The sequence below is a fragment of the Festucalex cinctus genome, chromosome 10 (genome assembly GCF_051991245.1).
Source record: "Festucalex cinctus isolate MCC-2025b chromosome 10, RoL_Fcin_1.0, whole genome shotgun sequence".
NCBI classification, from domain to species: domain Eukaryota; kingdom Metazoa; phylum Chordata; class Actinopteri; order Syngnathiformes; family Syngnathidae; genus Festucalex; species Festucalex cinctus.
In genome coordinates this window covers 6,734,102-6,747,757 of record NC_135420.1, presented here as the reverse complement: position 1 = coordinate 6,747,757, position 13,656 = coordinate 6,734,102, and the positions used below count along the sequence as shown (strand labels likewise).

At 40.5% G+C, this 13,656-nt stretch overlaps 1 protein-coding gene across 2 annotated transcripts in view; it reads right to left on the bottom strand.

The window, feature by feature from the left end:
- LOC144027723 (glypican-5-like) overlaps nt 1-13,656 on the bottom strand; it is a 97,218-nt gene that overhangs the window by 74,392 nt on the left and 9,170 nt on the right. For both annotated transcript variants that reach the window (XM_077535497.1, XM_077535498.1), the window contains exons 3-7: nt 8,723-9,273; nt 6,353-6,535; nt 3,265-3,446; nt 3,019-3,078; nt 2,772-2,894 (exon numbers count right to left, since the gene is read on the bottom strand). In XM_077535497.1, the coding sequence (XP_077391623.1) occupies nt 2,772-2,894; nt 3,019-3,078; nt 3,265-3,446; nt 6,353-6,535; nt 8,723-9,273 (1,099 nt within the window). The remainder of the gene's footprint in view (nt 1-2,771; nt 2,895-3,018; nt 3,079-3,264; nt 3,447-6,352; nt 6,536-8,722; nt 9,274-13,656) is intronic.

Here is a 13,656-nt window from a genome sequence, read left to right as displayed (position 1 = left end):
CCATGTTTCACTATTCACTCAGAAATTCTAAGATAGTTTCACAAGTAATGAGTACATTTTAGCAAATTTACAAAAAAAGAAATCTCAATCCGTGTATTTTTGTGAGGCTTCACGTTATCAAGCATTCGTAGAAAGTGCTGAAGCACACGCCAAAAGGTGGGACTTCCATCAAACATCAATTCCAGTCAATGATGATGCCCACCTCTGATAATAAAGATCTCTTTTTCCCATAAATTCATAAGAAAATTGTATTTTAAGACCTCTTATTGTACATTAAAACAATTCAGAATCTTTTTAACTCATTTGAACAATCATTTAATTAAAATTATGAAAATATTTTCTCATGATGATGTAAATGTTTGTGTAACACTGTAGTGATTATAACACGTTACTTTCATTAATAAACTAAATAATTTTACCATTTACCTCTGTGGCAAAATTACATTGAAATTAAAAATTTGTGGAGTTTTTATAATTTCCTTGACATTTAAGAAGAATTGATGTTCCATAATTATTTGATATTTGATTGAACTTAAGTGAATTGAATCGAATCGGGAAAATTCGAAATCGAATCGAACGGAACTCTTCGTCCATCCATTTTCTTAACCGTTTATTCCTCACATGGGTCACGGGGGCGCTGGAGCCTATCCTAGTAGGCGGGGTACACCCTGAACTGGTTGCCAGCCAATCGCTGGGTACACAGAGACGAACAATCATCCACACTCACAAGCACACCGAGGGACAATTCGGAGCGCCCAATTAACCTGCCATGCATGTCTTTGGAATGTGGGAATGAGCACCCGGAGAAGACCCATGCAGGCACGGGGAGAACATGCAAACTCCACCCAGGAAGGCCCAAGCCTGGACTTGCGTCCTCAGTACTGGGAGGCGGACGTGCTAACCACTCGACCACCGCACCGCCCCAAATGGAACTCATGTGAATCGAAATTGAATCGATTGAGGAAATTACAACCGATACCCAGACCTACTGAGTAATATGTTATTTTCTTTTTACTCTTTCTTGTGATCTCATTATAGAGTTTCAGAAAAAGAGTCCATCGTGTGTGTGTCCTTGTTTGTGTGTTTCTTTGGAATGGCTTGCACTATATGTGTGTGTTTGCCCATTTATCTTACAAGTTTCGGCTGCCAATGTAATCACCATTAAAAAGGCGACGAAAACAAACTCCCCAACCTCCATCACCCTGCTGTCCCCTACTCTGGAAACACACACGCACGCACGCACAGCAGTACAATGATTTTCGCTCCTAAATCCTCACCGCCACTTCTTAAAGTTTCTTCTCTTTTTCTGAATTGATCCACAAATGTCCACAAATGTAGATGTTTAAAATATGTTAATTGAGGTAATAGGCTACAGAACGCACACATGCAATGCGCAGATGAAAACAAACATGGATGACAGTCGCCCAACTCGCCGTGAGATGCAAAAAGTTGCTTCTGATTTAAAAACGGACGTGTTGAAAGACATCGGCTTCTCCATTGCAGAGAGTGGAAGTGAACTGGACACGAGCCTCATTTTATGTAAGCGGTGTCACGCTATTATAAAATACTTTGTAACGCAACAAAACATAAGAAATCAAGTAACACAATTACCTACGGAGGAGTCGGGGGGACGGCTGTTGTTCCTGCGGGTATGACCAGAGAAGAATCGAGGAAACAACCCCAAAGCTGCCAGGCTCATTGGAAAAGGCAAAGTTTTCTTATACAAGAACTTGCAAATGTGCACAACACTAAATAGTTATGCACCTTTGAATTGACGTGTGGCCTGTCTTTTGGGATTTTGTAGCAATTGCCTGTTAAAGCACTTTTAAAAGGAATTTCTGTTTTTTTTCTTTTGCAGTTTTAAGATTTTAAACTTGAACTTTGACATCCCTAATAAGTATAAATCAGGGGTGTCCAAACTACGGCCCGGGGGCCATTTGCGACCCGCTGTCCATTTTTCAGTGGCCCGCGGCATATGGGACCGGGCGAACATGTCAGCTGGGTGACATTACTCCCGCAGCAATTTGAAAGCACGCACGGATTATTATATTTTTTTTTCACTCACTCACTCACTCACTCACTCACTCACTCACTCACTAATAAAAAAAAAACTAATACTAATACTGAAACGAACTAAAACTAAACTAAAACTAGCATTTATTAAAGAACTAAAACTAAGAAAAACTTACAGAACCACCCTGAAAACTCAGAAAAACTAACTAAAATGAAAAATTCTAAAGCTATTATAACCCTACTGCCATATTACAAATAAAATGGTTTATATACTGTAGCATTATTCTAAATATGCAAAAGCACAAATAAATTATTTGTACAATTTTTAGGACTAAACACAATTTCTGTTCATAACATTACGTGGCCCTTGCGTCATTCTGATTTTCTGTATGTGGCCCTCAAATGAAAATGTTTGGACACCCCTGGTATAAATATATCAAAAATGCATCAATAACCGTTTTAAAATCAAATCATAGCCCCTGAATTGTAATCCGAATCGAGTCGTGAGGTGTCCAACGTTTCCCACCACTAGCGACAGTTGACAAGGCAGTGTTAGAGGAGTGAATTACCAAATTACAAATAAACAATAAAACAGCGAATTTCTCCCGGAAAAAGAAGTAAACGTAAGTAAAAGCTGCAGTCAAGTGACATTTGTTTACACCGCCACGGTTCTATGGAATGCCAGACCCCACTGCTGAAAAAAGAATCCTAGAGAAAACGCTGACAAATCAATATTACTGTATTTAATGCATGTTTACCTCTCTACAACATCTTGACCACTCCAACACGTGTGCTGCTCGACCTCCATTTCACTTTCACAAAGCATTTCAGGCAGCTCAGAGAAAAACAACTCGTATCGTTGGATAGAGCCCTCAAAGTCCCTGAAACATAATGCAGATTTGTTGACAAAGCCAGCATTTTTTAAGGATGTTTTTGTTTTTTTCCTTCCAAGCACTTCATTATCAAGTTGGATTCCACATATAGAAATGAATAGAATGAATTTACCTTGATAATTTTTTAAGACTACGGCTCTTGTCACCTCTGGATGCTTTGAGAGGGAATGACCTAAAGAGAATTACAGTACATGCGCAAGTCATGAGATTTATATCCTCTTCTATGACCATGCTCATATCCAACTATTGAATTGTGGTCAACATTCCCTTTGAATCTTTCAATTATATTTTAACTGACAACACAACTCACCTCGGATAATATTATTACTAATATACACATACACTAAATACACCTCACCTCTGCGACGGTAGCTGAAGACTTGGATGAGCACCATAGCCCGTTGAGAGAGAAGTCATCTCTTTGACCCTCTTTGAGGATGTCTGCGTCATCCGGGCAGTGGGTGTTGTAACATGTGAGTTCCTGTTAGGATGTCCACTTATTACAGGACCATCTGCCTGTGAACCACACACCTTCTGTACCTGAGGAGATTAACAATAATGATTTAAAAAAAAAAAAGAAAAAAAAAAAAAGACTAACGATCCAGTTTGGTAGATTCCCCCGATCACCACCATCACATACACATCACATGAAATTCTGGGATAGCAGTAGCTGAACATTCTAGCTGAAAGATATCCAACAACGGAAATTGTTAACAATGTAAGTGTTGCCATCCTGACCACTTCAAATTTCACAATTACCTAAAAGCAGTGACGTCATGTCTTGTAGACCTTCATCGTGTCAGAAACTTGATTGGAATTTATCCAAAAAGTCTTGTCTCAATTCAAGAATTTGCTGCGTTGATTAAAAAACACTTTCGACAATCTGGCCTATAGTTTGCAAATGCGGAGACGGCCAACGTTCTCTTTTTAAAGACAGGATTGACGGCAGCTACTTTCAGGGGTTTAAGAAGCTCACCTGATTAAAGTGTGCAGTTGCTTATTTGCTGGTTTGAACAGATTTTACAATAGTTTTGAATAAGTCAGATGGTATTGAGTCAAGGCAGGTTTCAACTGCTGTACCAAATCTGTTATAGTTTTTTGATCCACTGAATCAAACTCTTTCACGGTGATTGAATTATTCCAGGGTGATTTTGTAATTGTAACAATGATTGACCTGATGTTTTGTACTTTTTCACTAAAACAGACGGCAAATTCATTGTATTGATCTGTTGAGAGGCGTCCTGGGGGATTTGTCAGTTTGACAACCACAGCAAATAGAGTGTTTGTATTGTTGAGGTTATTGCTAATTATTTCAGAAAAGTGTTGTGTAGCTTTTTCTATCTCTTTGTTACAAAGACATTGTCTGTACAGGTCAAAATAAACTTTGAGTTTACTTTTTCTCCACTTTCCCGCACTTTGGGGTATATTTACTAAGAATGTGCTGCATCCAGTAATAGCGCGAAATATTGCACCACAACTGCACCCGCAATCTGCGCCCAGTTACCCACCTATTCACTAACGATATTGCTCAAATCATATACCGGCGCAAACACGCCCACAAAACTGACAGCATAGAGCAAATTTGCATCTGATTTACGTTTTAAACATAGTGCAGAGAGAGCATTAATGCACTCGCGCTGCACGAGCGGTATTTTTTTTTTTTCACCAGCACGCACTTGAAAGTTGCCCGGATTTGCGAGTGAAATGCTCGCACCGTTGAGCCCTGCATTAAACTGTACAGAGCAGAGAGGACGACAACGTCATTCATTCATAAAGTACAAATTATTGGTGCGATCGTTTTTTAAAAATATATTTTCAGAGGATGGCGTGGACGTACAGTATGCATCTGGCACGTAAAAATGATCGTAAAATGCCTCCCCACCATTGCCGATCAGCCCGGGTTACGTTATGTGTCCTAAACCAACATGGAGAAAAAAAATCTCTCTCTCTCTCTCTCTCTCTCTCTCTCTCTCTCTCTCTCTCTCTCTCTCTCTCTCTATCTCTCTCTCTCTCTCTCTCTCTCTCTCTCTCTCTCTCTCTCTCTCTCTCTCTCTCTCTCTCTCTCTCTCTCTCTCTCTCTCTCTCTCTGCGTGATCAGCCAGAGAGGGACGTGCGGCTTCACACCATGCACTGCTGTCATGATCATGGTGCGGCAGGTTTATACACGCTTTCCATAAACATTTGCGTCGCGCAAACTCCGTGTGGCTATTAGCACTGCCGTTAGTGAATTAGACGCTGTATATAAATGAGTCTCATTTGCTTTTGGGGTGGACATTTTGCGTCACATGTATGCAAATGACCTAATTTACATACGTGCAAATAACACCGGTGCACCATGACGCAATCAGTTTGGCCGCGCACTTAGTGACGGATTTCCCCATCTGCACGTGTTTAGTGAATTAGGCGCTCCTCGATTGACCTTTTTTTTTTTTTTTTTTTTTTTTCGATTGACCATTTTTAACGGTTAGCGCCGTGCAAAGGTGACACAAACCTTTAGTGAATTGGCCCCTTTGAGTTGACTTTTTCTCCACTTTCCTGCACTTTTTTTCCAAAGTCATTATGTTCGTATCGTAGCACACCTCCAAGATGTTTTAGGTCGGCATGAAATGGCCGTTATTTTAATGGGAACAACAACATCCAGGAAATTAGATATTTTCAAGGTGCATTCATTCAGAAGTTCATCAACAGTCTCTGCATTGACAGTGGTGGTGCAGCCATTAATTTCATAAACATATAGCTTGTGTTTTAATTTATATTTCTTTCTTTCATAGAGACAGTGGTCATATGTAGTGTAATGAATGAAAAGCCTAATCAAACATTTAATGAAGTGGTATTCTCTCATTAGCGCGATTACATTTGTGTGTGTTTGTTTATTTCTGAGGAATCTACTCCCCTAAGTCCACAATGTTCTGGCAAATGTTGGCCGGCTTCTCTTTTGCTTCCAGCAACAGTGTGTGCGACAACGCTGGTTGTCTGTTTGTGTGTCGTCTGTTTGTCCAGAGATTAGCCACAGAAACGTTCTCATCACTCTGAACCAAGAAGCATTCTGGGTATGGGTTGTCCTGCCAACCATAGCCTTTGTCTGACGCTGGGTTTGAATTCACACGCACCCGCATTCACACAAAGACTGAAGGAAAGCCCAGATTCTCTAAAGAGTGAATCTGTTTTTAGCCCATCTAGGTGTGAGGCTTTTGTGAGGAGGTCCAACTGACAAGCTGAAAGAAACCCAAAGCCTTCGTGACTCTGTGTCCAAAATTCTAATGACAGGATTTGAAATGGATGTGAGAATGATTGAGCTCATTCTGGTTTACAATGGAAACCCTGTTGGATGGATGGATGTCTCGATGGATATTTCAACATGTGATACATTTTAAAGCATTTGCAGCCGTCTGTGGGCTACTCCCTAATCTTATACCACCGATCCCTGTTGTCTCTGGTCTACTTACAATGGCAGTGATGCGTGGACCATGCAACTGGGCGTGCAGGATGGCATCATTTACATGATTTCGGATCGCCAACAGTGCTAGCTCCATGCTGTTGTGGTTGCTGCTGGTTGCTAAAATAGCAGCTAATCGTTGCAGCAATGTGACCAAACTTTTCCATGGTGCAGCGAGTTCGGATATTCCCACCTAAAACAAAGAATAATGATAACTTTTGAGAAATGAAGATTTATCAGATTGGAGGGTATGAGAAAAAGACCCAGCAGTGATGAATGTCAAATTGTGATCAAGCGTGAAACAAATGAAGAAGGCAACATTTTAGGATTTGGATGTGAAATGCTAATGACACAAACGCAAGTGTTGTGTATCCCTAGCGTTAGTAACTGCGTTTCCATTATATGTTTTTTGCAAAATAAAATTTCTACGATTTCAATAGTGCTGTGATGTCCCAGAAATTAAAATAAAAGAGAAATAAATAACACTGTCCCATACACAAACACAGATTCTCCCTCCTTCCACTCGTGGCTGCCCACTGGTGCTCTCATCCATTCACAGAGCTCAGCCTCTATATATTTAACATCTACTGTACAAATTCATTTGTCTACACGTTAGCAAACTATAGCATCAATAAGTTGCTTTAACTGTAAGTAACTGTTATAACAGCCACTTTAATGTAACTTGTTATAGACCCTTTCATGGCCTATGTCACGATGACGTCACGGTGTTTAGGAGGCAACGAAATGCAGCTAGAAGTAAACAATGCTGGTTGTCTGTAGAAAATGTCGTCTTGCTGTGTTTTTGGTTGCTAGAACCGTGGACAAACAGAAATTTGAAATTCTATCGCATCCCAGCCTCTGCCAGTAAGAGTAATTGCAGACGGCTGTGGTTAAACGCGATTAGGCGAAAGGACTGGACTGAGGCGATCATCAACAATGCTCGTGTTTGCAGTGCACACTTCATATCAGGTAAGATTTAACTATCAGATTCAGCCTGGACAATGATATGGGCTAGAATTAGTTGTGATTGAAATTACTTAAGTTAGTCATTATTTGTGGGATTCTTTTTACATACACGGACTGACAAAAAGTCCGTGTTTACATGCTACATGCACGAATGCTAACGGCTAGCTAACCAAACGTTAGCTGTATGTTTCAGTTTTGTCGAGGCGAGAGCCCCCACAATGGTTCCGATAACTTCTTGTAAAATTTTTGTAGGAGAGGTACATGCCTCGTATATCCTCCTCTTCTGGCCCTGTCGTTGACTTGGCAGCACTTATGACCGCATGACACAAAAGTCCTCGCTCAAGTTGCTATATACTAAATTTTGAACATGTCCATTCAAGACGTAGTTGTTGACATGTAATGATTTATTGGCCTTCAGTTTATCTTTAGTATAAACGCTCAGTTTTTCTATAAGGTAGATTTAAATGTCCGGCCATTGCATGGTGGGTAGTCCCGTTAAATCATCTATCCAGTGCGTGAGTGCGTAGGGGTCGGTCAGTAAATATCGGCCCATCAGTCAGAGTTAACTTTTTAAAGTAACATTCACGGTTGTGGGGAGTCAGTTTACTCACATACTAACTCAAATGGCCGTTTTCCGCGTCCTTTCCGACGTGAACTTTCTGTGAAAATATGCTGACCGGTGTTAGAATCACACGCCACTGAGGTGTTTTTGCCTCCAGCTAAGCCCCGCCCTTTAAATTGCATCACATTGTTTACAAACTTTGAAGGGGTCTATAACACAACTTACTAGTATTACATAGACGACATCCAGTTATATTTGACCAGCACAAAAATAAAAGAATACAATTGTGCTCACAAGTTTACATACTGTGACCCTAGGGGTAATTATGAGCACAACTAGTGTAAATTTAAGAGCACAACTATACATTTAGTAATACAAGTATAGTATACTATAGTATACTATAGTACAGTATACTCTGCTAGGTCCATTCTGCATATTTTATTCTATACAGTAAATAATTATGCTTGTGGCTATCATGTGGACTTGTGGACTCGCTGGACTTTCTTGAAATTTAATGGGGACTCTAAAGGTTAAGACTTGCAACTTGTGACTTGTACCACTGCTTCCTACTTCTGGCTGATAGCAGCATAACCAACTCACTCACCCACCAGAAAATTACAAGAGCCCTATTAGTGTGCACCTCTCGGCAACATGTTATAAATGAGTAAATAACTGAGTTGGAGGGTTTTTTTTCTTTAGAAACGGTATGTCCGCAAAAACAGCATGTACATCTCTCGAGGCCATGTACTGCAGCTGTGCAAGACCAAATGCAAAATTCAAAACTTCTCAATATGGTAATTAGCACTCACATATCAAAACAATGCATATAAAGACAGAAAAGGGTAAACTTACCAGGCATCCTCTCATAACATTAACACAGAGTCCAGTACAGGGCCTGATCAATGTCAGACCCCTACAATGGGAGCAATACTGCATCCTTACTAAGCCCCGCCCACACTCTCTGGATAATGTTGCCTTTTCTGTTGCATCCACGACATCCCCAGCCAATCTTAGCAATTGACTGAGTGTCCGGCCTACTCCAAGCGCACGAGAAAGACTGGAGATCAGGAGTCGAGGATGAGGCCCAAAAGGACTCACATCCTGCCGTGTCATCCGCAGGCAGTCTTCATGACTGGGTGAGGACGAAGACGAAAAAGACCCGGGTGACGTGTGGCCAATACCAGGGTTGAGAAGTCGGCGGTAAACCAGGGGGAAGAGATCATTGAAGAAACTCCGAACTGCGTGCTCCAATGAGGAATTAGGGTCACCGGAAAGATGGCGATTAATGGCGTTGAAAAACTGAAGCATATGGGGCCGACAGTCCGATGCGAGGTTGGAGTAGGCGCTGTCAAACAAGGTCCTGGTCAAATTAGATGTAAAGGACACGAGCGAATCAAAGGTGTCTGGAGAAAAGAGAAGACAGGAGAAAATGATTAGGTAGATCAGTGGTGTCCAAACTCGGTCCTCGAGGGTCGCTAGTTGTGCAGGTTTTGGATGTTTCGCTTCTCCAACACAGCTGACACTCATCAGCAAGCTCTGCGTAAGCCTAATAACGATCCTGTTGATTGGAACAGGTGCACTGGAGCAGGGAAACATCCAAAACCTGCTCCAGTACTGACCTTGGACACCCATGGATTAGATCCTATAACAAATGCATTTGATCAACTCCTCATCATCATCATTGCATATACAGTCCAGCATTTTTACATACATATGTCATAAGGTGGAAGTATTTTATATTTAAATGTAGGAGTTGTGTGATTTTATTTTATTTTTTCCGTTGCATGTTTGCTGTGTTTTTGTTTTGGTTTACTGTGTATTGTTTTAACAGACTTCCAACCTGGACAATTGACACTAATGACCATAATTACATGCACCTGTGCAGCTCTGGCCCAACCCAACCAGTTACTGTTTTAACCAATCAGAGGCTTGGACAGTGCCTTTTAAACAGACTCAGGTAGAGACAAAAAAAGAGAAGGACTGGAGAAAGAGAAGGAGAGGACAGAGCACACATGAAGGAAGGAAGGAAGGAAGGAAGGAAGGAAGGAAGGAAGGAAGGCAGGCAGGCAGGCAGGAAGGACGGACGGAAGGACGGAAGGACGGACGGATGGACGGCATGTTAAATCTTGCACAGCAAGTGCAGCTGGGAGCCTTCCCTCGAATTGGTCAGTGTCATTGCCGCATGCCATTTTTGTTAAGAGCGCGTTCGGAAATATGCTTTGTGTGTGCACAGGTGCATTCCGACCATTCAGAAACTTTGTCAAATGTGGCATTCCGTTATTCAGAATTCACCAAAAACAGAATACCAGAGTGCAACGGAGAATCCGTTGAGAGCCAGATAATCTGTTGAAGAACACTTGGGTCACTACAAATTAATTGAACCAATTAGGGACACATGGTGCTAAGGTGGGCAACTTATGGGAGCGCTTTTGCGCAATGGATGCGCGTATCCGCACACATTGCGCATACCCAGATCCACTGTGTATTTGCGTAATTGCATACCCTCGCACAAAGGAGGATGAGGAACTGTAAGCTACCTTTTCATTTCAGCTACATTTCTTTGGATTGTGATGTTTTGTTGCAGCTTTTTTTTTTTTGTATTTAATTGTATTTGTTTTTTTTAGTTTTTAAAATGTATTATTATTATTATTATTTTATATGTGTGTGTGTGTGTGTGTGTGTGTGTGTGTGTATATATATATATATATATATATATTGTTAGATGTTTCTGCTGACTTCATTTTGTCAGAAAGGCTCTATTAAAATGATTGATTTATTGATTGAGGCTTGGATGTGGTCAATCAAATGAACTCTGGTTTCCAAAAAATGTGATTAGCCACAGTTCATGAGTTTTACAAGGGGGTCAATTACTTTACCCACACAGGGCCAGGTAGTGTTCTATTTATTTCAAAAGTCAACCCAAACATCCATCCATTTTCTTGACCGCTTATTCCTCACAAGGGTCGCGGGGCGGGGGCTGCTGGCGCCTATCTCAGCTGGCTCTGGGCAGTAGGCGGGGGACACCCTGGACTGGTTGCCAGCCAATCGCAGGGCACACAGAGACGAACAACCATCCACACTCACACGCACACCTAGGGACAATTCGGAGCGCCCAATTAACCTGCCATGCATGTCTTTTGAATGTGGGAGGAGACCGGAGCACCCGGAGAAGACCCACGCGGGCACGGGGAGAACATGCAAACTCCACCCAGGAAGGTCCGAGCCTGGACTCTAACCGGAGACCTCAGAACTGGGAAGCGGACGTGCTAACCACTCGACTACCGTGCCGCCCAACCCAAACATTTTCTATATTTTATTATGTTATATGCAGCCACACTAGTCTAAATAATAAAAGGTAAACTTTAAATATTGATTATGAAATTAAAAGTAGCAGGTCCCGGTGACAACTTTATAATTAGTTATTTTGTCTTTCATAAACGTGACAAAGTAAACAGACTAGGTGGCAACCAGATATCAAGGAATACTCACTGCTGTCTCTTCAAGAGTTTCCTTTCAAGCATAAATAACCAAAGTTGTGATACACCTCAACCTTTTATACGCTCATTATTTTTCTGGGAGTTTACAGTGCATATCATAGCTGTTTACATAGCACAGAGTCAAAAAAGCTAATGCTTATGATTATGAAGTTGGATGATCTGTGTAACCCAAAATAAACACATAATAGTTTCTTCATGATTGAAGTACGTTACATTTATACACACAAAAACACACATGATAGCCCTGATACTAATTTGGCCTGGTCAGCAAGCTCCTCCACTAGCAAGTCTTCTGCCTCTAACAGTGTGTTTTCATTTTTATGTCCACTTTCCCAAGTCTGTCTCACACTGAATTTTGTCTCTGGTTGAATCGTTGTGGTCTGCTCGTTCACTTGTGAGAGTTAGCCTGAAGCCTGTTTGTTGCCAAAATTCTGACGATGCTTCTCAACACGAGCTGCCAAACTACTACACTGATGCATGCCTCTCCCAATAATCCTACATTATCTTACTTTACACTTCTTTAAATTGGTGTGCATCCTATTCAATTGGTGAATTTTAGTACATATTTATATGTATTTTTCATACAGCAATTCCTCAATCGTGTCACTGGTGAGCTGAAGTTGATCACAGCTGACTTTGGGGTATATCGCTCGTCATTTGCAGGACACAGACACAAACATTAACATACAACTTACTTACTTACTTCAAACATAAACAACTTATGGTCACCCTTGTGGGCCTCTATGAGAAAAACATACATTTCAACTTTGTAGATGTATTATTGTGGTATAAATGAACACGTAATTCTAAACACTTTGGATAATAATCCTCAGTTCTTACTCAACTCAACTTTATAAAGTGCTTTAAGAACATATTGCTGTATACTATACAAAGTGCTGTACAGTGCAGTAAAGAATAAGGTGACGAAACAAGAATAAGGCAAACATGATGAAGTGCGTATACAAGTTTTTTTGTTTTTTTTTTTGTTTTTGTTTTTTTTTTAATACAAGTAAATACACTTTACATCAGTAAATTAATAAGAAGTAGGGGAGTGAATAAAGAGATAAATAAATGCATAAATAAGTAGACTAAACATCAAATTCATACACACCACAAAACACCAGGAACAAGTCTCATTGTGCGCCAAAATACTTACACAGTGCTCTCACTGCATTAATGGTTACTAAACAAATGACGTATCAGTTGAAAATTAGGTAAACTTTCTTTAATAAAATTGTGCTTCTTTTCGTTATCAAATATGAATTTAATTATTAATAGACCACAGCAGTTTGTTTATAGAGAAAGTAACCTGGAGGATTAACCAAATATTTTTGAATAAAAGAACCCAAAATTATGCCTTTCCGATTCATCTGTCTTTTTGCCTTATATATATTCCTGTCGAAATTCCTTTCGCACACATGGACACAGATATCTCATATTCACACGTGCAGTTTCACATGCACACACACATGCACACAAATACGTAGCGCATGTCGGTGCGTGCTCGCCTCGATATTGCGATGCTTCCCTTCGCGCAAATTAGGGCCTACCACGGACATTGGTGCTCTATGCACTGTGTGCATGTTGTGTATCGGGAGCGGCGACACTGGACTTGTTTTCTGAGTTAAGATCCTCGCAAGCTGAGCCTTGATTGGTTGTTACTGAGCCACTGTGATTGACAGCAAGTGGCGAAATGGCCGCCGACTGAGATGGATAAAACAGGTGGATTTTGTTGCTTAATTTATATTCCACAAACACACTATTAATCAGAATTACTTCTCTGTTAAGGTTTTGTTTTTAGGGGGATGTAATTTCCAGTATTCTAGAGTATTTGTTTTAGAAAAAACAGTCAGTTAAATGAATTTACAGTCATATACCGGTGCAACTCTGTACAAAAGGTGCCTTTTCCCCAGTTGATTTGTCCCTATCTTCTCTCGAAACTGCATTCTTACAACTGCAATGTATATATTGAAAAATAATTATGAATGACAAATTGACAATGTTATAGCTAAACTTACAGTGAATTCTATTTTTAATATAGCATTGTACAGCATTCAAACTATGACTGGACTATGATAAAAATGGCTCATGAATTATAGGCAACTTCACTGGCCTCGTAATTGGCAGTAGCATTGCCCAATCAGAGCACCGAAATAGCAGCCCCTTTTTAACAATGACAAAAACTTTTTCCCCCAGTGGTACATTTTCTGAGTGTGAGAAATTAGTGTGAGAGTGAGATTGAACAGAAATGTGTGAGTCTCATGCTCAATACGTGAACGTGGACAGCTC